This window comes from Neodiprion virginianus, chromosome 5, assembly GCF_021901495.1.
Source record: "Neodiprion virginianus isolate iyNeoVirg1 chromosome 5, iyNeoVirg1.1, whole genome shotgun sequence".
NCBI classification, from domain to species: Eukaryota; Metazoa; Arthropoda; class Insecta; order Hymenoptera; family Diprionidae; genus Neodiprion; species Neodiprion virginianus.
The window spans coordinates 31,494,401-31,514,491 of record NC_060881.1 but is presented as its reverse complement, the minus strand read 5'-3'; the positions used below and the strand labels follow the sequence as shown (position 1 = coordinate 31,514,491).

The 20,091-nt window shown below is 42.5% G+C and overlaps 1 protein-coding gene across 4 annotated transcripts in view; it reads right to left on the bottom strand.

The window, feature by feature from the left end:
* Positions 1 to 17,125, bottom strand: part of LOC124305230 (one cut domain family member 2-like) — a 42,042-nt gene extending 24,917 nt beyond the window's left edge. For 3 of the 4 annotated variants that reach the window (XM_046764398.1, XM_046764400.1, XM_046764401.1), the window contains exons 1-2: positions 14,466 to 17,125; positions 4,861 to 4,968 (exon numbers count right to left, since the gene is read on the bottom strand). In XM_046764398.1, coding sequence (XP_046620354.1) covers positions 4,861 to 4,968; positions 14,466 to 16,032 — 1,675 coding nt within the window. In that variant the 5' untranslated portion in view covers positions 16,033 to 17,125. The remainder of the gene's footprint in view (positions 1 to 4,860; positions 4,969 to 14,465) is intronic. The other variant, XM_046764399.1, reaches the window with a different exon arrangement.
* Positions 17,126 to 20,091: the final 2,966 nt, after the last annotated feature.

Below are 20,091 nucleotides of genomic sequence, written 5' to 3'. Positions count from 1 at the left end.
GTTCCGAATTGACGAAGTTTTATGGCACGGCACAAAATGGTTTGAAAAGTTGAAGGAAATCGTTTCACACCGGCGACTAAGGGCGCAGAGTCGTGAAGCCGAATTTGAAAAACGGGAAGTAATTAACCATAACGGTCGGAGAAAGTTAGGTCGAAAAAAAGAGAAGCTGCTCTTTCATTTTGCCAGCGTATATAATCGAAAGGTTAAAGTCTACACCGAAGGAGGGTTAGCACTCTTTTTGCATGCACGAACTCGACACGATTTATCAATTATAACGGACCATTAGTTCTATCACTTATTGAAGCGTACATTTTTATCCGTAAGCCATCATTTTTTATACTTTCGCAAACCGTTTTGCGTACACACCATCCTTACCAGAAGGACGACGCACAGTGATTTTTACTGTTCTTCGTTTTCCAATTTTTTACCATCCAGAATCGCAGTAATAAAGTACTGTCAATCACGATATCCTCGATTCTCCCCGGGCAATTTCGGAATTGAAGTTCAAAGTGAAGAAGCGTTTTTGATCATTTTTACCGTCAGTTAGAGAGAAACGTGTCACGCGTAAAGACCAGGTCGTCGAGTGCGATTGAAGAGACTTTCTCGAAAGTATTCCCGGTCATAAATAGGAAGGACCTGAACGCAAACGACCGTTAGATACACCCGGTGAAAAACAATAACGATACTTCCTGATGAAACGACGTCCATCTTCCGCTGGTGGAGGGCAAAATAGACCAGAGTCATCAAAGACGCTTCAGCGTTCGGAGTTAAGCGAACAGCAGCGACTCTTGACTGGTTCAGTCACGTGCAGCTGCCTGTCATTTTTAGGTTTGGAATTTGGGTTGCGGACATGTGATTCATGCTGACGAAGGAATCACCCTCTTTTCCAATGTCGAGCGGACTTCCAACGTCGAAGGTTCTTCAATTATAAACTTGGTAAAGCAGTCAGAGACTTTAAAATGTTCCGAACCAAGCTTGGCCAAGACCAACAACCATGTTCGGTTTCTTTGGGTGTAGATACGCTTGCTTTCTTTCCACGTGCAAGATTCTTCGACTGTCGCGTGTTCGTGCAGACTTGAGAGGAAGAGTCGTGAACAGGACAATCCATTGATAGAATGATTCGCGGGCGTAACGTGATTCGGGAAGAAATATTACCTTTATTCCCAGTCACCCACAGAACGGGCTTTTCCAATCCCATCGAACCAACGACTCGAACATTGGCCAACGAGCTAATAGGCCGCATTCAATAAGCCTGAAACTTGATGAATAGCTCCGATTTGTGACCATAATCGAATCCGAGTGAAGCAAGGTAAGGTTTTGTCCATAACTTTTCCAAGCCTCGTATAACGGTGAACCGAGTATCTCCCTAACTCTGGATTTCCTATCCAGTGATTATTCCAATACCAGTAATTCAGCCCCACAGGGTTTGATGCACTTCCAGATCAATGCAGAGGCGTTTCGCATGTGAAATGTATCGTCAAGTGGCGCGTTGACACAGTTCAAAAAAGAAGAAAAAAAAAGAAGACGAGAGAATAGAGAGAAAGAACGTAGGTATATGCTTCCACACATGCTAAGATTCATGTATCTTCACACGTTGGAAATATCTACTCCTAGGAACACTTAGCAGTGCATCGCGCGGCGGCGGGGCTTCTTTCTTCAGAGCGATTCACAGAGTTGAGTACCGTGTATCGATGCCCAAAGCTTACGCTCACGCTTCTAACGAAGATTGTTATTCACGCGTTAACTTTTACTGCGATGTCCATCAAACGCCGCTGTGAATTAATAAGAATAAAAAAATGAAATAAAAATAATGTAATAATGAAACTGAGAGAGTTCTTCGATGACAGTTGAACTCTAGACAAAGCAAGGATCGAATTCAAACCTACGTTATGAAACCGTAAAAAAATCAAGATTCACGAGTTTAGATCATCCTCAATTTCGACGACTGGATACTCCGAGAAGAAGAGCGAATTCCAATGAGCGAATTTATCTCTTTCACTGTATTGTCCAGCTCGAAAGTTTCAAGTCTCCATCCCCGTAACGCAGCGGTCGTCGACTGAGTAGTGCCTGGCTAAAAAACAAGGCGACGTCTTAACGGCATTAGCTACTTAGAAAAGATTTTAAAACAGGATGTTTCAAGCGTGTTCACCCCATCCCACTTCGCGAGCTGAAAGCCTTTACCCTAAAACACATCAACAATTTACAATCGCAATGCTCTGGAGATTCGTACGACTACATTCATCCACCACGAGACAATTGATGTTATCGAGGAATTGATTCACACTATTAAACACTCGTTCAACTAGAAAACTTTTACAACCGTGACGTGCCTCTCTGATTTTACCGAAAAAGTTTTAGCGGTCTATCTGTCGCTGGTACAAGTTACACTTTCTGTCTGTCTGTTTGACTGACTGTCTGTATGTCTGTCTGTCTATCCGTAAGCACGCAATATTCCCGCACAACTTTTCAACGACTACATTACTTCGTAGACCACGAATAAGGCATGTGGATACTGACCCAAGGGTCCGACAGTCATTCGACCGTCAATTTTTTATCATTCATCACCATTTGATTTGCTTCGGTTCTCTTCTCTTGGCACTCGTATTTTTGACCATCTCTTTTTTCATTGTTGCATTAACTTCACCTTTGACTGATCGGTTAGAGAGTATGTCGCTTATCCATGAACTTTTGAAATTCTATTTCGAAGAGAAACCTGTTGAACTTGTCATCGAGATACTGTTTCTTCATCCATTATTATGAATTGTTACACATTTGTTAGATACCATATTGCAAGCATTTCAAAGAAGCTTGAAGTTTCTTTGCCTACCTTCCACAGCTGCTTCAGAGAATATCGATGATTAAGAAGATAATCACGCGATGCGGAGAAGCGCATTTATTCTTACCACAACGTGTACACGTATTCCTCTTTGCATAGCATCAGCTTAATGTACCTGTCTTAAAGTCAGCCTTTAAACATCCCGACATCAAAGGTGTATTAACTTTCTGCCAATTAATGCAACTAACAAGAAGCTAATTAGTTTGCCACGCTTGTTGTGCAAAGTGGTAGTGTATGTATAACACATAATTCCATGTGTATATATCGTACCTATACGTTAAATCCTGGTCATGTACGTTCGCCTGAGAACATCTAACCGTATCTTCGACAAATATTTGCTATATTCAGTTGAAAAAATTACGAAATGTTTTACAAATTTCAACCTAAATACTGTTATTGGTTTTTTTTGTTTTGTTTCTTTCACAGTATTATACAGTCGGTCGAGGTGATCCTGTTCTGACGGTCGCCCGAAGTGATTACGACAGGATTTTTTTTTTGTCGGCTTGGATAAATGATTAGTTTTCAAAAAGAAAAAAAATACACCTTACTTTCAATACTTACATGCGGTTATCTGAAAACTGTACAACATGTACATACACAATATGCGTACATACAAGTTTTACATATAATCGACTAATCATATATTACTTGTATAAACTAAACCCTGTGTGCGCTAGACGTTTAATTAGACACCTCTTGGTACCTGTATCAGGAGTTTCGGGCCGTAGTTGGGTTGTATACAAATCAATATCCATTCCCGGGGGGGCCGTTGGGGGGAAGTTGGAAAGACGTTCGGCGGGTCGTCGGAGGGTGAAGCAGGGGCGGACGGTGGTGCAGGGAAGTAAAGAAAAAAATAAAAAAAAAGTAGTAGAAAAAAGGAGAGAAAGGAGAGGAAAAGAGAGCAAAATAAGTGTGGGAGGGGGGGGGGGGGGGGGGAGGGGAGCGAGAAAAAGAAAATACAGAAGAAAAGAAAAAGGAGGGAAAATGTCGGGGGAGGGGGGGAGGAGGAAAAGCAGAAGGAATGGACTCTAGATTCCACCGTTGCAGGGAGCCGTTCGTTGTTGGTTGTTGGCTCTTGGCTACAGCAGACTTTTTTCACATACATACATACATACATATATATATATATATATATGGTTGCACTGCATACATATATTTACATATATATATATATATATATATATATATATACATATATATATATATATATATGTATAAATACATGCATATACATATATGTATATGTATGTATATTACATACAACGGGATGTTTTCCCTGCAGGATAATGTCGAGTCTTGAAAAGGGGTAGGAAGAGACGGGGAGGAAAACTTTTGTAGACGATAGATTGGAAAATTTTTTTAACCGTTGAGATTTGAATGAGTCCCCAATTCCTGCAAACTACCCAGATTACTTTCCTTCCTACAATCCCAAGATTCACTCGCCGACGATCATTTTTTTTTTTTTCATTTTCTCTATTTTTTACTTTCTTGGCTTTCGAATCGCCGACAACAGGTTTTGAAATCGGCTTTAGGTTACTTACTGTGATTTTCCTTTCCTAAATTTAGTTGAATCTACGTTTCGCGTCGAAGAATGTTCGAACTATTTTTCATCACGGTTACATTAACATAAACGATGTATACTTTTGCCGATTTGCGTATTTCATTGGTTTGTTTTTTTTTTTTTCCGTACAAACGTTTTCGTCCTTTCGTTATATCTGCAGCGTTACGTCACGTAATTGCGACCGAAGAATTTTGTATCAGGGCGGATAATAAGACCGTGTTTTTTGTTTTATTGAAAAAAGAATTATAGTCCCACTTTCCGCCCTGATTATATTACGTATACATATATAACGTGAAAAGTGTAAATGAAAATAATTCTTGTCGTATAATGTATAGATGAATCGATGAAATTTGCACTGCGTATCAAATGGTTATTTCAATTATACCTTACGTTAATGATAATTTAGCGATATTATTGCGAGTAGTATATAGGTAGGTATATAGTATGATGATAGTGATATTACCATACGAGTTGTGAAACTGTTGGTGGTGCGTGTCGATTCCGGATCCGGGATGGTGAGGGTCCAGCATGCCGTCCGGGTCACCGCCACTCTCAGAGCAGTTGCTTAGCGCTAAAACCAAACCGATAGACACACACCTTGTGTTTTTTTTTTTTAATTCACTTTATTAAATCCTCTCATTCGCTCGTCCTTTTTCACTCTCAATCTCACTCGCTCTTTATCTCGCCTCATCATCGACGGTATTAAATTTCTTTCTCCATTTTCCTACAACCAAAGACAAATTTCAACTTGCTACAAGGTATAATAAACAAAGACACACTTGCACAAGTGTTAAAAATTTTCATCATACCTACTAAAATTGAAAATAACAAAAGTGCCAACAAAGTTTTGTGCAACGCGCTGTTTGAAGGAAATTTACGATTTGGATTGTTTGCTCTGTATATCTTTCCTTTTACTTTATCTTTTTTTTTTTACAAAATAAAGGAAATAATTTTTTTAAGTTCAAAGAGAGAGAGGAACACGCGATGACAGCTGGGGTAAAATTTACGGTTCTTTTTTTTCAATCATATTTTACGATCCGCTTAAAATGAAACATTACGATCATGTGTACCGGTTGTTTGTACTTTTCTCTTTTCTCATTTTTGTTTTTTCATTGTTTTTTTTTTTTTTTTTCTTTTTTTCTTTGTGCCTCGTTCGAACATCACGCATTTATAAATTTTTTTAGATACGAGATCAAATAACGCGTATACTCAACGATATGTGACAATTCGTGTACAGCTTCAAGTTAATCCTTTTCCCTCAGATAAATAACATTGTTTTGATGTCACTTAATTGAAAATACAATCCGGGAATTAATTTTGTCATGTGTGTATGGATGTGTTCACCTCATCCTTTGAGCGACTACAATTTCCCGTTCAATTGACAGTTTACATACAGCTGCAGAATCTGAAGTTCGTATTTTCGATTCAACGTATAAATGTTTGAAGAAAAAAAAAAAGATAAAATAAAATTTTTTCGTCAATTTGGTGGTAGAAGTGTGCAGAATGTTCCGTTTTCTATTTTCAATTGTTATAATTCGTCGAGATCGAACTCGAAGATTAAGGTAATCAATTGATCGATACACGATTAAAATTAATTGCGAGTTGATAAATTTCATACGCTCTACAAGTATTCATGACACACACACATAGTCGCACCCACACAACTTACAAAACTAATAGGAAACATAACTGAAATTGCCAATTTTTCATTTCCTAGTTTCTTGTTTATAAGGCATTTTCGTAATTTTAACCGTAAGCAACAGTTTACTCATCTATAATTTATAATGCAAAAAAATATCTCTGTATGGAATTGCATTAAAAAAAAAAAGCAAAAGAAAAACTCATTATTATTATACCTTCAGAGATGTATTAAACATGCGCGTACATACTATAATTATCGTAGATTTTACAATTAGTAAAGAAACGAAATTTTTTTACCATAAATTTCTTTTTTATCGTTGTATCTTAGCGGGAAAATGGAAATATTGGACAGTCAGCGGGTAGACGAGTGTAGAATTATTCAAATTCTAGGCACTTCGATTTAGGAATAGGATTTTCGTATTACATGATTCACAAATACGATGAAAAAATTTAATAAATAAATGAATAAATAAATTTCTGTCAGTTCGTCGTCGATCAATTATTATAGAATAATTTTTTCTTACACTTCAAATTCCGCGGGTGATGTTAAAAGTACACACGCCTGAGCTAGATGGTATATTATTTTTCCTACTATACAAAATTATAAATTCAACAAGACAAACTCGACCATCGTTCAAGCGATAAACAATAAACAGCAAGAATTCTACACGAATGCCTTCCTCGATTTTGCGTATACTTACATAAGTTTCAAAATCAAAGCATGTATAAGTAATCACTAAATAGAATGAAAATATCGAGAAAGAAAAAGAAATTAAATTTACATGTAAGAGGTTATTTAGAGGTGCGATTGTCTATCCGTTTGGTTTATACATTTCAATATCCAATTTAATTCTCATGCTTTGAGAGTTGAATAAAGCAAGCAATTTGCGGAAAGGAATTTTCTTTCTTATTTATTTCTTTTTTTTTCCTTTGTTTCACAAGTAAAGGAGTGAAGGCATTGTTTGTTTATCTTTTCGTTTGATCGGACCGTTTTTGCTACAGAGACGAAAATCATCTCGGGTGCACACAATACATAGTCGGAAAGAAAAGTGATAGCAGGATTTGTCCGGATTTCGGGTATTCATTGTGTAGGGAAATGTTCGGATCATGTGTACTATATACCTTGACGTGAAACCCTACGATAAACCGTCTCTGATTATATCTTTCTAGAACGACAATTAACCAACTATTCTATGTAATTCGGTAGTACGTTACTTTTTTTTCAAATCCAAATATGTAGAAGAAGAGGAACGAATTTTTTATGTATATACTTTTTTTTTTTAGCCGAACACGTGAGTGAAATAAGTTTTTCGCTACACCTTAATTATCAGAGTTTTCTTCTTTTTCCCGCCAAGATTGGGGCAGACATTGTTTAGGAAATGTTAGTCCTTTTCAGCTTTGTTACTACGGTAGTGGTGGCAACCCTGTTTTTCCAATTCGTTTGAGGTTAGGTTGGCTCGGGTTACGCCTTTATGCATTTCCAGACACGAGACGAGACTCCTCACACTTTTACATTCGATGAGTCAGCACGCAATGCGCATACATACTCGTACAAAGTAACAAAACAAATTGCATGACTCGAATAAACGTGCGGTGACAAACAATATTTCCACAAATTCATACAATTCTGTAAATTTAACGCACGCGTAATAAACAAATTAGTAAAACCGTTGCGCGAATCACACGGTTATTCAAATGTCATTTCAATCATGGCTGCGCGTGTTTCCTACCATTTTTCAAAACAATCATCGATCATCGACAAAAGTTTTCCGTGAAACTCACCGCGCTCAACGCCGACATTTAGGCAACCGAACCTACATTCTCTGTTCCAGCGTATTAAAAATGTAACTCCGGTTGCATATTTTCTGACGTTAAGCGGCGAGTTTCACAGTAAATATCCGGCATGTTTTTTTTTTGTTATTTTCGTCATACCCAGTCGCCGACATGGTTTTTCCTACGAGTTGTACACGCGCGTCCAGCTTATATCTGTAATGATGATCGCCACGCTTTAGGTGGGGGTTGACGCACGCTTGCGGGGTTGCGATACAGTACAAGGTATACGATGTTAGTCACTTCTTTACGCACGTGCGTTGATACCTCCCCTCCCCACACCGCCAACTTTTCCGCTCCCCCCTCCTGTGCCCGCACAACAATTCCTTCTCCGCACTCTCTCTCTCTCTGTACATAATATTTTCTTTTCTCTTCAAATCTGTGCATTTTATTTTTAAGTATCTTCTGTCTCTCTCCTATTTATACCTGCATTTGCCAATATTGATTTGATAAAATAAATTTAATCTATCTATGCATGTATCTAACTATATCTATCTATCTGTCTGTCTATCTGTCTATCTATCCATCGTTTCTTCTTACGGTATCAGGCGTATAGGGGTTGTCGATTATTTTTTGAAACCCTGTCCTTCGGCCCTTAATTTGTAGTCAAATCGTGTCAACAGCCGATAAAAGGAACCCTCGTCTTTACAAAAAAAAAAAAAATAGTAGGGAGTAAATGATAAACTGGAACACACAATTTGCGGTTGGAGAAAACTACGTGGAGTACAGATCAACAACTAAATTATATCATACGGTTGGCAACGCTGACTTATAGAGAGAGAAGCTTATCGTTCAATATGCCAGGTGCATCGAGTTACCTTTATCAACCGTCTAACCGAAGGAAAATTTGACCCGAGCTCTGAGTCTCGCGTATGCGATGTACGAGTTCGACTCGGTATCATATAATGTATAAGTATTATAGTTATACATGTAGGTATATGAAAAATTGAACTTTCCGAAACGTTATTGATGGTAAAAATTACTTGCTACTTTGATTATCGACTGCGAGTAAGAAAGGAAAGGGAAAAAAACGTCGAATAACTTGACGCGTCGCGTTTTATCATCTGCTCTCCGTACGAGATGCATTTCGTATACATATATAGGGTACATCAGATGTCGGATGCGAATGCTCTCTAAAAATATGGTGAAATAATGATAGAACGTTGGATACCCTGTAACGCGCTCACTTCACTCGGTACCGACGTATGCATACCGATCACTCTGTCTGTGTGTGTACGTAGCACCGATATTATTGAGAAAATAATTCGCATTTGAAATAGGTGGCTGCAGTTCAGATCGGAACAGTGGTTACACTATGAAATGAGTGTATATGAGACGAGGAGACAATCCCTGTTGGTTCTGGATGCCAGTGAAACTTGTAACAAACATGTCAGACTAAAATATGTACAGACGATTGAGAAAGTTCAATTGCTAGTCGGTGCCGTACGTCGTACTTCGTCCCCCTGATTCGAATACGTGTATCCATGTATATAATACAACCTCGACTTTGTGAACGTTGCATCTGTGGATCTGTATGTGAAAATTTGTACCTTGGCTTTATTCACAGCTCTCCGGAATTATCTACACCCGTCACATATTCTATTCGATTTCTGTGTATGCAGATATATTTAACCTTTCTGTGATGCGAATTTCCCAAACCCCGGATTCAGACTTCACTCTTTGTCTATATTATTTCTCTGGATAACTTTCATCGCCGCGGCAACTCTTCATTCGAATTTATCTACCCCTCCTCGATCAATCGCCGAAACAGAAGCAGGGTCGGAATTCGACCAGCAAATTTCCCGCGCCATTTTTTACCTTTCGAACCTCTATAACCTCTCGTATACAAATTTAATCGGAAAGTACATCACCGAGTGAATAAGCGTTTGGTGAACTTTAGTCGGATAAAGGATTGATGCGAAAAAAGCGCGGGAACGAACAGATCTAACCGCAGTATCGACGGTTTTAATTGTAAGACTCATTCATAGGGATTTTGGCCCGATAAAAACACCAGATTTGACTAAACTGCGCAAGCTGGACACAATTGAGACGGGCAAGACATGGCCAATTTATTTCACGGTATTTTTTATCGCTCTACAGTCTAAATAAGTTAGTGTACGACCATCAAGTATGATCTCAAAATGTTTTCCGCGAAAACTGGTTTCTTTATTTTTCATAGAAATGTTTCCGCTTGCAGTATTTTAACTCTCGTGTATATTCTCGGAACGCTTGCTTCAATCAATAGGTTACGCGCAAGTTCAATGTTAAAATGTTTGTACTATTCAAAAATTTTGAAAATTAGCTTGTATAATTAGATTCGAATAATGTTTCTGAAAAAATTGACTACCGCAATTTAGGTTATCCTTCCCGCTAATATTGAAATTCAAAGCCCCATAAAAATATCGAATTTTTTCATCCAGCCGTTTCCAAGATGTTAAAAATTCGCGATAGCTGATGAAAAGTAAAAAATTGACAAAAACGTGTAAATCAATCCGTACCGGAGGTCGATACGCAACAATTATTAAAGAAACAAAATTCACGGGATATTGTTATGTATAAAGTTTCAAAGGGTTGATTTCCAATTTTCGTGTGACTTTGCTACGCGGATAGTAACGCCGCGCGACAGGATATCCCGTAAAATTGTAAAACGATATAGTTGGCCGTCGCAGGGCGCGGGGGCAAAGAAGCAGAAGGGACACGCGGACTCGAACGAACGCCCCGATGTTCCACAAAGTAGGTATTATGCCATGCAACGGATGAGTGTGTGTATCCATCAGCATGAACACAGCAGACGGCCCAGGTCTACTGACGGCTGCGTTCACGTAAGGTCTCCCGCCACGGAGGAGTCTCGGTAGGTATTAAATTTCGGCGCGTGCTCCGGGACAACGAATGAAAGTTACACCGTTACGTGTAGTGGACAGGAGGTAGCTCCGAAGCAAGAACAAGAAGCACCTAGTGTCAAACATATTGAAATCGCTATTGTATTCCATCTATCCTGTCCGCCCTAATTATACGGACAGGATATATTATGATCGTACTGTTCAAACTTTTTCCCACGAATCTTTCAATTTTTTTTTTTTTTTTTCTTCTTTTTGGTTATTTTTATTTTATCCATTGAATTCGGAATACTCGTCGAGTTCTTTTCGCGATAACGCATTCTGTTTTTATATGTGAATATAGAAAGTGTTCTTCCTCTTTTTATATACCTGTAGTGTGTAATTCGAATTGAAATTCGCGCGTCACCCGCTGTTATACAGAAACAACTCGACCGCGACAAATGATACGGGACGCGCACGCGGCGAGCTGACGTCACGATTTTGCCTTAATATACATACCCATGACGCATATGCAACGTTCATTTCAAACATATTATACATACTACACCCTGTGACGTACCATATGGTATGGCACCCTCAAGTATTATGCATTTTGTAATTTGACCGAATAGAATAAAAAGAAGAAACCCTTGACTGCAGCGACGAATTGAATTATGAATATTTTACAAGCTTCGTTGTAATACTGAGCCGCACAGGCAATTTTTTTAGCAACATTATAACGAAACTAATCTTGCCACAGCTCTCCGTGCGGTGAAACAAACCTCAGTAAGCAACGAATAGTCAAAACGATCTTAAAACAAAAATAAAATGCCAAGTGAGCGGATCGCGGCCATTTTGATTTTGGAAAAGTGTTTCAATCCTCCCTAAAAATACTTTACAAACACCTTTTTACGTTTTTATTCTAATTCAAAAACATCTGGCCTCTCGTACTCCAATCGAAGATTTGAATCCAAAGAATCGATTTAGAACTATCACTGAGAGTTTGGTGATTGGCTTGAAGTATTTCCAATTAGACTCGTATCTCCCGTATATATATATTACATATATATATATAGATTATGTTGCTCTGTATTATGAAGGTGATGGTGATATACGAGCGTTCGTAAATGCAGCTATGGGTAAAACGTATGAAAGAATAGTGTATCTGACGCGTGTGTGGATTGGTAATAAGGCGTCCGGTCCGTTGGAAAGCCGTCGTTTACTAGAATAAACACCACAAAACCCTCAGGCATGTACATTGTACATACGTAGGTATACAGGTAACGTCGCGCAACGCGTAGTGTGTCCACCTACACTACCCATAAAGTGAAATGGTGTGTTTCCATATTGATTTTTTTGCCGTTCCTTGCACGCAATCTCGCAACAAACACGAACCGAAACGTGGGTATCTGCCGTGGCTGCACACGAGGGAACGGTAATAAAAATAAAAAAAATAAAAAAGAGAGGGGTGAAAACATGACATGACCCTTTTCCGGCTCATTGCTTCTGCGGTTTCAAACTTAATTTTCTAACCACCCTTTACCTCAATCCTCATACGCTTCTAAAATTCAGGCGACGACTTATCAATTGTAACAACTTTGACAAGGAGACATTTTTTAGGGTGCATAGTATATATATATATATATATATACTATGCATATATATATATATACTATGCACCCTAAAAAATGTCTCCTTGTCAAAGTTGTTACAATTGATAAGTCGTCGCCTGAATTTTAGAAGCGTATGAGGATTGATATATATATATATATATAAGCGAGTGTTTGCGTTCGGCAGCGGAACTTTCGAGACCTCGATTGAAATTGTGATTTTGAAAATGAATACGCGGAATTACAAAGGTTGAATACGACCGCGCTAGAACGTCGAATGGAAAAAAATAAAGTAGCGAGGGTTAAGCATCTCGTACCTCGGATGTGGTGGGGCAGCACAGCTTCCCGCGGAAATATCTGAACCGAGGCATAGCCGCAGCGTAGGTGACAATAGGGTGGTGATCTGAAGGGCTTTGGTCGGAGGAACCCTTCTGCGGAACGTATTGTCTTCAGTGACACTCAAGCTTACGAGGATCCGGATCTAAGAGGGTATGGCGTTGGTACCGGCTGCGAACTAGTTTGAAACTGTGTTCCGTGGACGGAAGCACGGAACTGTTTGAACCAAGAAAACGACAGTGTTTCCAGTACTGTCGACGACGTAGATCCGAACACAGGGTGGCCACAAATTTGTGGGACAAAAATTCCGTGACACTTCCAGCTTTTCCAGGATCTAAAACCTAGTTTTCCATAACATTTCCCCAGTTCTAGTAAGTTACTAAAACCTAAGTCGTTCAGCTTATTAACTCTATATTCGGTTAAAATTCAATTGAAATTGAAGAAAAATATAATGTACAAAAAAACCAGTTTAAGACAATTTGTTTGTCGACGAAAGAAAGTAAATTTGTTACTTCAAAAAAATCATTTCTATTTTCCATGATAGAAAACTGATATTTTCAATATCTTCCATGACCACATTAAAAATCTACTGACAATTCCAGGTTTTCCATGACCCCTTTTACGTACCCTGATTTTTCCAGGTGTGTGGCCACCCTGAAACAGTATGCAACTTATCACCGAAGTAGAGACACTACTTGATCTAGGATATGTTGCAGCTTAACGTGCAGCTGATTGTCAGATAATCTCGGTATGCATATACGGTCCACTTATGCTGACGCGGTGATAATGCCGGTGCATTCTATAGCCACATCGATAAGTGAGTAAAAGTAAAAAAGTAAGGCACCGTTGCATAGCAACTCGACGCTCTTTCCACCGACGCGATGCGACAGCCTTAAATTACCATGGCAAAGAAGTGTAAAAACGGGCGGAATGAATTAATCAGACGGTGTTCGGTGCCTTGGACGCGTCTTCAAAGGCTTCCTTCTTGTTTTTCAAAGGCGGGTAGAATTCCCCGCGTACATAAAATAAGGTATCCGCTGCATATTCGGCTAAAATCTAACCGTCAAAAATCGCTACCTCGAAATTGAAATTTTTCCCGCGATAATAAATCCCTGCGGCCGTGTGTCCGCAGGAGAGAGATTCGTGAAATGCTCCGGCATAAGAGACGAGGGGTCCTTTTGTCGGCATACGAATCGCGGTGGTGAAGTGTTACAACGGAAACGTGGCGACGGCGTGGTGATGGCGGCGTCGTGACGGCCGCGACGGCGCGGTTATCACCAGGTATCCCGCGTGACTGCGATCAATACTTTGTACGCGGTGTTACGTCGGGCAAAGGAGGTTGAATTTGAAAAGTGGCATTTGGCGCGCTGTTATCTCCGAATGATATGGTAGGGAGGAGTCTGTGCTCTCTCTCTCTCTCCTCCACGTGGAGAGCACGTGTACCAACGCGAATTACTTAGAATGCTTTGCAACACGCATCTTTACTTCTGCACCGATTTGCCGACGTCTCGGTACCCTTAACGAGGTGGTAATTATTGCTCCTGCCTTTACCCAAAAAAAAAACTTGGCGCTACCTTTTCCTCCATAAATAAATACCCATCACACGTCATGTCCGGAGCTTATCCCTTGGAAATGAAAAACGGTTCAAATGTACCGATTTGGAATGATTTGAACCAACTCTGCATTTCTTTATACAACCAACGACTATTGTCTCACGTTTGTGTCAGGATTTTTTGTACCTCGGTATAAGAAGGGATGACGGGAGTAGGTTTAACGGTGGGAATTTTAAAGCGGGTTTCGTGTGAACGATCAGGATTCGGATCGAATAAACTAACCTGCCAGTCTGAGGGCAGACATCCGCTGAAACTCCGGTTCCTGTAGCCACTTCCACATCCGTCGAAAGGTCTCACGACCACTTTTCAGTTTCGACCAAGGTTTAGGATTACGAAGAAGGTCACTGAGGGTACCCTGACTCCGGCACAGCACTCGTTGGGCGAATATCGCCTGAGGGATACTGTATCTTTTGAGCTCGGCACTGATTCTCTGTGCCAATTCCTTCGTGTTTATTTCCTCAACTTCACCGGCCCCGTTACCAGCCGAAGATACAGTCTTCATAACAACCGAAGTATGCTGAGCGTGTTGCGCGTGTTGATTCAACTGAGATTGCTGCTGTTGCTGCTGCTGCTGCTGTTGCTGCTGCTGTTGCTGTTGCTGTTGTTGTTGTTGTTGCTGCTGCTGCTGCTGCTGTTGCTGTTGTTGTTGCTGTTGCTGCTGTAAAGCCGACTGTTGAATTTGCGTCTGCATCGGTGGCGGTGGCGAGGATGTCGGTACCGATAAACTCTGCGGCGAGTGATGCGTTGGTGCAAAACTGGCCGCAGCGGAGGTCGGTGGTGATGGTGGGCTAAGTGCCGCCGGACTTTGCTGTAGCCTCGGTAAAAAGGCAGGTTCGTAGTGCGGACTGGCCGACTTGTGAGGTGAATTGAGACCGCTCTGACTGTAGGCGCTCTGGGGTGACAAGGGACTTGGTTGAAGGCCCGCGCCGGGCGAGGGATAATTGTGCGGAGGTGACATACCCATGGATGGTAGCTTGTCGTAAGGATAAGGCGAACCCCCGATACCAAGTCCGATGTTACCAAGACCGTTGTTCTGCATTACGGCAAAACTACCGGAAACACCGCTGCCGGTGTGTTGTACACCGTAAACAAACTTGTCACTCATAGTAGAGATCGGTGGCAACGGTTGGAGCGGTGTCAGGGTGGCGTAGGAGGAACCCGGACTAAAACCAGGCGGCGACATTCTCTCAGCGACGGAAGTTAGCGTCTGATAAGTAGGCTCAGGTTGCATAGCGCGAAAATCCGTAGCGTCGATCATGCTTGCCACTGATACACTTATCCCCGATGTCGGCGAGAGTTTACCCGGACTCAAGAGTTCCGAGTCGGCGTCCCGAGAGTCGACGTCGACGTCCTGCGGCGGCACGATGACGGATAATGACTCCCTAGTGGAACCAACACCTCCACCGCCTCCACCGCCGCCGCCCCCTCCTCCTCCTTCTCCTCCTGGTGGTTCCTGTGACGAGGACAGGTCCTCCGCGACACCGAGTTCCCGTTCCTTCTCTTCCTTGACGCCGAGTGCACCGGCCGAGGCGAGCAGTTCCAACGGTAGGCTCGCGCACGCGATATCGGGACTCTGCGAGGCAGACGACATCCCTTCAACGCAGCCACCCCCGCCACCGTGGCTACTGCCCTCGTGGTGTCTACCCCCACCCACGCAGTTACCATTCGAGCCCCCACCGCCGCCACGGCCATGCGTAGACGGTATTACCGCCGACGGAGAATCGACCGATTCCAGTAATTGCTCGCTATGGTGCTGATGATCGGAAACACTGCTGCCTATACCTTCCATTGACGCACATTTAGTCCGGTTGGTACACTCCTGTCGGCTGGTCCTGCTTCTTTTTCCTTCTCCTTCTCCTCCTCCTCCTCCTCCTCCTCCTATTCTTTTTCACCTCTTCCCTGTCCACCTCGTCTCCTATCACCTCCGCAACAACCACCGTCTTCCTTCACCCTTCGCGAGGGGTTTCTATTGCACACGCGCGCGCTCCGGCCTCGCCGAACTCGCACTCGCCGTTTCTTCACTCCTTTGTTTGTTTATATTATATATTATACAACGCAATACGTATACCGTTCCCTGCACCCGTCACGTCGTTGATTCGCCTCTTCCGTCACAAGATGACAACGGCTCGTCCCCCTTCGGCACTGTACGTTCGTACCTTGTCAGCCTCATCGAGACACAACGGTAAACAACTTCGGGCATCTACGACGCAGTGTCATCACAATAAACCTTAACCATAACCTGCACACGTAAACCGAGCACCCGCGTCACAAATACGTGGATGTATGACATAAAACGACACTGGTGTCACTAGATTATCACGACGGTGGAACAACAACGATTTACGGGACGACCGATTAGTACCGGGTATTTTTCGACGTAGTAACAAACAGCTTCACCTGGCACGCGGCTCGGCCGGGATGAGCTCTTAACCATCACTGACAACGAGTCCCGATGACAGTTATATCCTCGGATCGTCGGCATAAGGAAGCGGCAACGTATAAGCGCCGGCCAGCGAGCGCCCATGACATACGCGAGGCGAGTGAGTAACACCACCGCCTGGACGCAGTCTCTGACGCGTCGGCGCTCACCCGGGTTCCCGCCCCCTTGCTTCCCCTGCACACCAAGAGACACACGCCGCCGCTCACCAGGTGTCCCTTATAACGCCGCGACACGACACGGGAGTAGGGAACCAGGCTCGAGTCTCCTCCGAGTCTCAGCTTCTCCTTGCATACGCTACGCACGGAGTCTCTCCTCCAGGTAGAGTCTGGTCGGCTATTGTCGGCCCCCTGCAGCAACCGTTGCTTCGTTTTAAGGGTGCCGCAAGACTGCGGTTCGCCTGTCCGGTCCGTTACACTTCCGCGAAACACACGATAAATAAGTTTGAAAAAATAAAGGGAAAGAAAAAAAAAACAAACAAATAAACAAAAAGCGAGTAAAACGCGTGCGGGGAGAACCGCCCTTTATCCAACTTATTCTGTACTCGAGTCTCTCTCTCTCTCTCTCTCTCTCTCTCTCTCTCTCTGTCTGTCTCTACTCGATCGGGGAAAATACCGCACGCACACTCCGTCCCTAAAACGACGGCCGGGACTCTCCGGGCACCGAGACAACTACGATCGAGGGGGGGTGCAGGCTGCTCCACGACGACCACCCTTTCCACCACCGTCACCGCTGCCCGCCGACACTACCACCATTACTACTGCCGATGCTGACGCTGCTGGTGGTGTTTTACCGCCGCCTATCGATTTTCCGATAGCACGTCGGCTCGCTCTCGGTTCGATTAACCAATAACGTCGTATTCGACTGTCCAATCGACCACCCGGAGCTAGTTTCACCCTCCTTGCACCGTACGTTGATGCTGTTGTTGCGACTTTTCACAGCCACCTGCGTCGATGACAAATTTTCACATTGCAGTTATACCGAGCGTCCATCTTTCTTTCTACTGTCTTTTGTTTCGCTTCGTTATTTTGTCTTTATTGCAGTGTCTCACTTGGGTGTTATATTTTTTTTGTACACGATTTCATCGTGTAAACGATCATGCGATGTAATCATGATCGAGACGATTGGTTCACCATCGACGATGAATAGCGGTGAGATTCGGTAGAAAAAAATTTCCTCCGCAAAGTTTTCTCTGCTCTTCTCATTGGCGAAAAATTATAAAACTCTGTAATCGAGGCTCTACGCCGTTCGAATCCGTACGTCAATCGTTCGAATCAATACCGTTCGAAGTAGGTTGAGAGAGGCGCGCGTAAACTGCGCGCGGAATCGCGGCGACCGATGAACGTAAAGCGATAGTATTTATACGTCCGCACTGCACTAAATTATTATATCGTCCGGTATAAAAATTTTCGACAATGTCGCAATGCGATGTCGATCGTGCACGCGTAATTTCTCGGATTGTTTAATACGCGTGAATTTCGTGCACTGCGATATTATTTCAACACCGATGCTCGGCTCGACTCCTTCGAAAATGTGACGCGTCCGTAAAAATCCATACCCAGCAACGTTTTACCGAAGGTTATGTGCTAATGTATCTTTCCTTCCCATTTTTCGTACAACTACCGAGTTCGAAACGCGCAAATCGAACGGTATCGAAGAGACCACGAGGTTTGACGCGACAACCAGAATATACAGAGACGTAACTACTACCAAACGATGGAACTGCGCGGATCGCGACTTTGCGCACCGGAGGGCGGGGATCTCGCAACAGGAATCTCTAACGAACTCGATGCACAAGGGAGGCTGGCGGCGAGGGGTGACTACCACCCAGGGGCGTCCGGTCGGCGTAAAAACCCGCGTGAAAATGGGGCCCCTACAAGTAAAAACTAGTCGTATAAAATAACGTTTGCACGCGGTACATCAAAATGGAGGATGAACGAGCGTGTCCATCCCGTTGTACGTACAATGAGCGAATCAAATGTCGAACTTGAAGTTTCTGCGTTTCGTTCCATCGAAAATAACTTCCATCATAGTGTCCAGGAGGATGTGGAAAGAATCCGAACTTGGTTGAGTCAAAGTCCGATGCGAAAATTCGATCGCAATTGACGAACCGAAACCGAAAACCGAGGCGTCGGGTTTATCGGCGCGCGGTATCGACCCGCGTTTTGTCCTAACCTAGCGGAGGTCAGAGGGTGGCGACGGCCCTGAGGGATGGCGTAGGTTCGGGGCTGTGGCTGCGTGGGCAGCAGCTCCGAGAAGCGATGTAGCGTCGATATCTCGCTCTATACGAGGCGTCGCGGCGCCATGCGGGGCGGTAAAGGGGCGCCGCGTGCCGTTCGGTGGTGAGGGGTGGATGCGGGGAGGCGAGAGTTTCACATGGAATTAATCGATACGACGACCGATATGTATTATGTACCCTTATACTCGCGGTGAAATGTCGCCGCGCGGCGCTACCGGCTTCTCCTAGTCGCCGGCGCTACGCTGTAAACCATATATATGTATGTACATGTAAATGCACGCATGTGTATTGTGTATAGTCATATACACACGTGCGAAGACGCGGTGTCTTCTACACTTTCGTTTACAAGTATCTACCTTCGACGCGTATAACGGGCTTCGTTTCGCTGCTTCGTGTTGTTGTACACCGTAACAATGAAATATCGAAAAATCGGAAGACGAAAGGCTCGCTTTGTAGAATTTTCAAAAACACCATAATTTATTCCATAGAATTTAAAAATGTAGATAGTCGAAATGTATAGGAACCAAAGTTTAGAAAGGTCAAAGAATGGAAAACCAAAATGTAGAATCGTCAAAATTGTGATGATTATGCATTCCGGTTTTCCATTACTTGACGTTCTAGTGTTTTAATTTTATATATCCGACTTTTCACACTTCAAAATTTTATAGAATATAGATTTTTGCACCATCTCTCTACATCCCTACGCCAAATCCTTCCTGATATTCAATATTGCAAAAAAGCTAAGGGACTCTGCGAGCTTGTAGCATACCTTTTGTCTTTTATCGATTCAACTATCGATATAAAGAATCATTTCTCCCGTTTATTTACATATCTTAAATCGAATTACTTGGATTGACTGATTGAAATGGTACCAGTTGTTTGTTTTTTGTCGATATGAAAAAAAAAATCAATATTCCTATATCCAATGTAAACCACGAATTCGACAGACAAACCTTTTCTTACATACCTTACATATAGGTTATAAACTCGCAGAACTCGCTGGTTGCCCGACGATGCTCAGTCGTGTTATTTATCGATCAAAATATCAATTGGGCGCTGCAATTTTTAATTCCACAGCAGGTTGCGTCAACCGGCGAGTCGACCCCGAAACTGTTTTCTTCAGTACATACAAATCGATACCTGCAAAACTATTATACATATAGATGTATGAT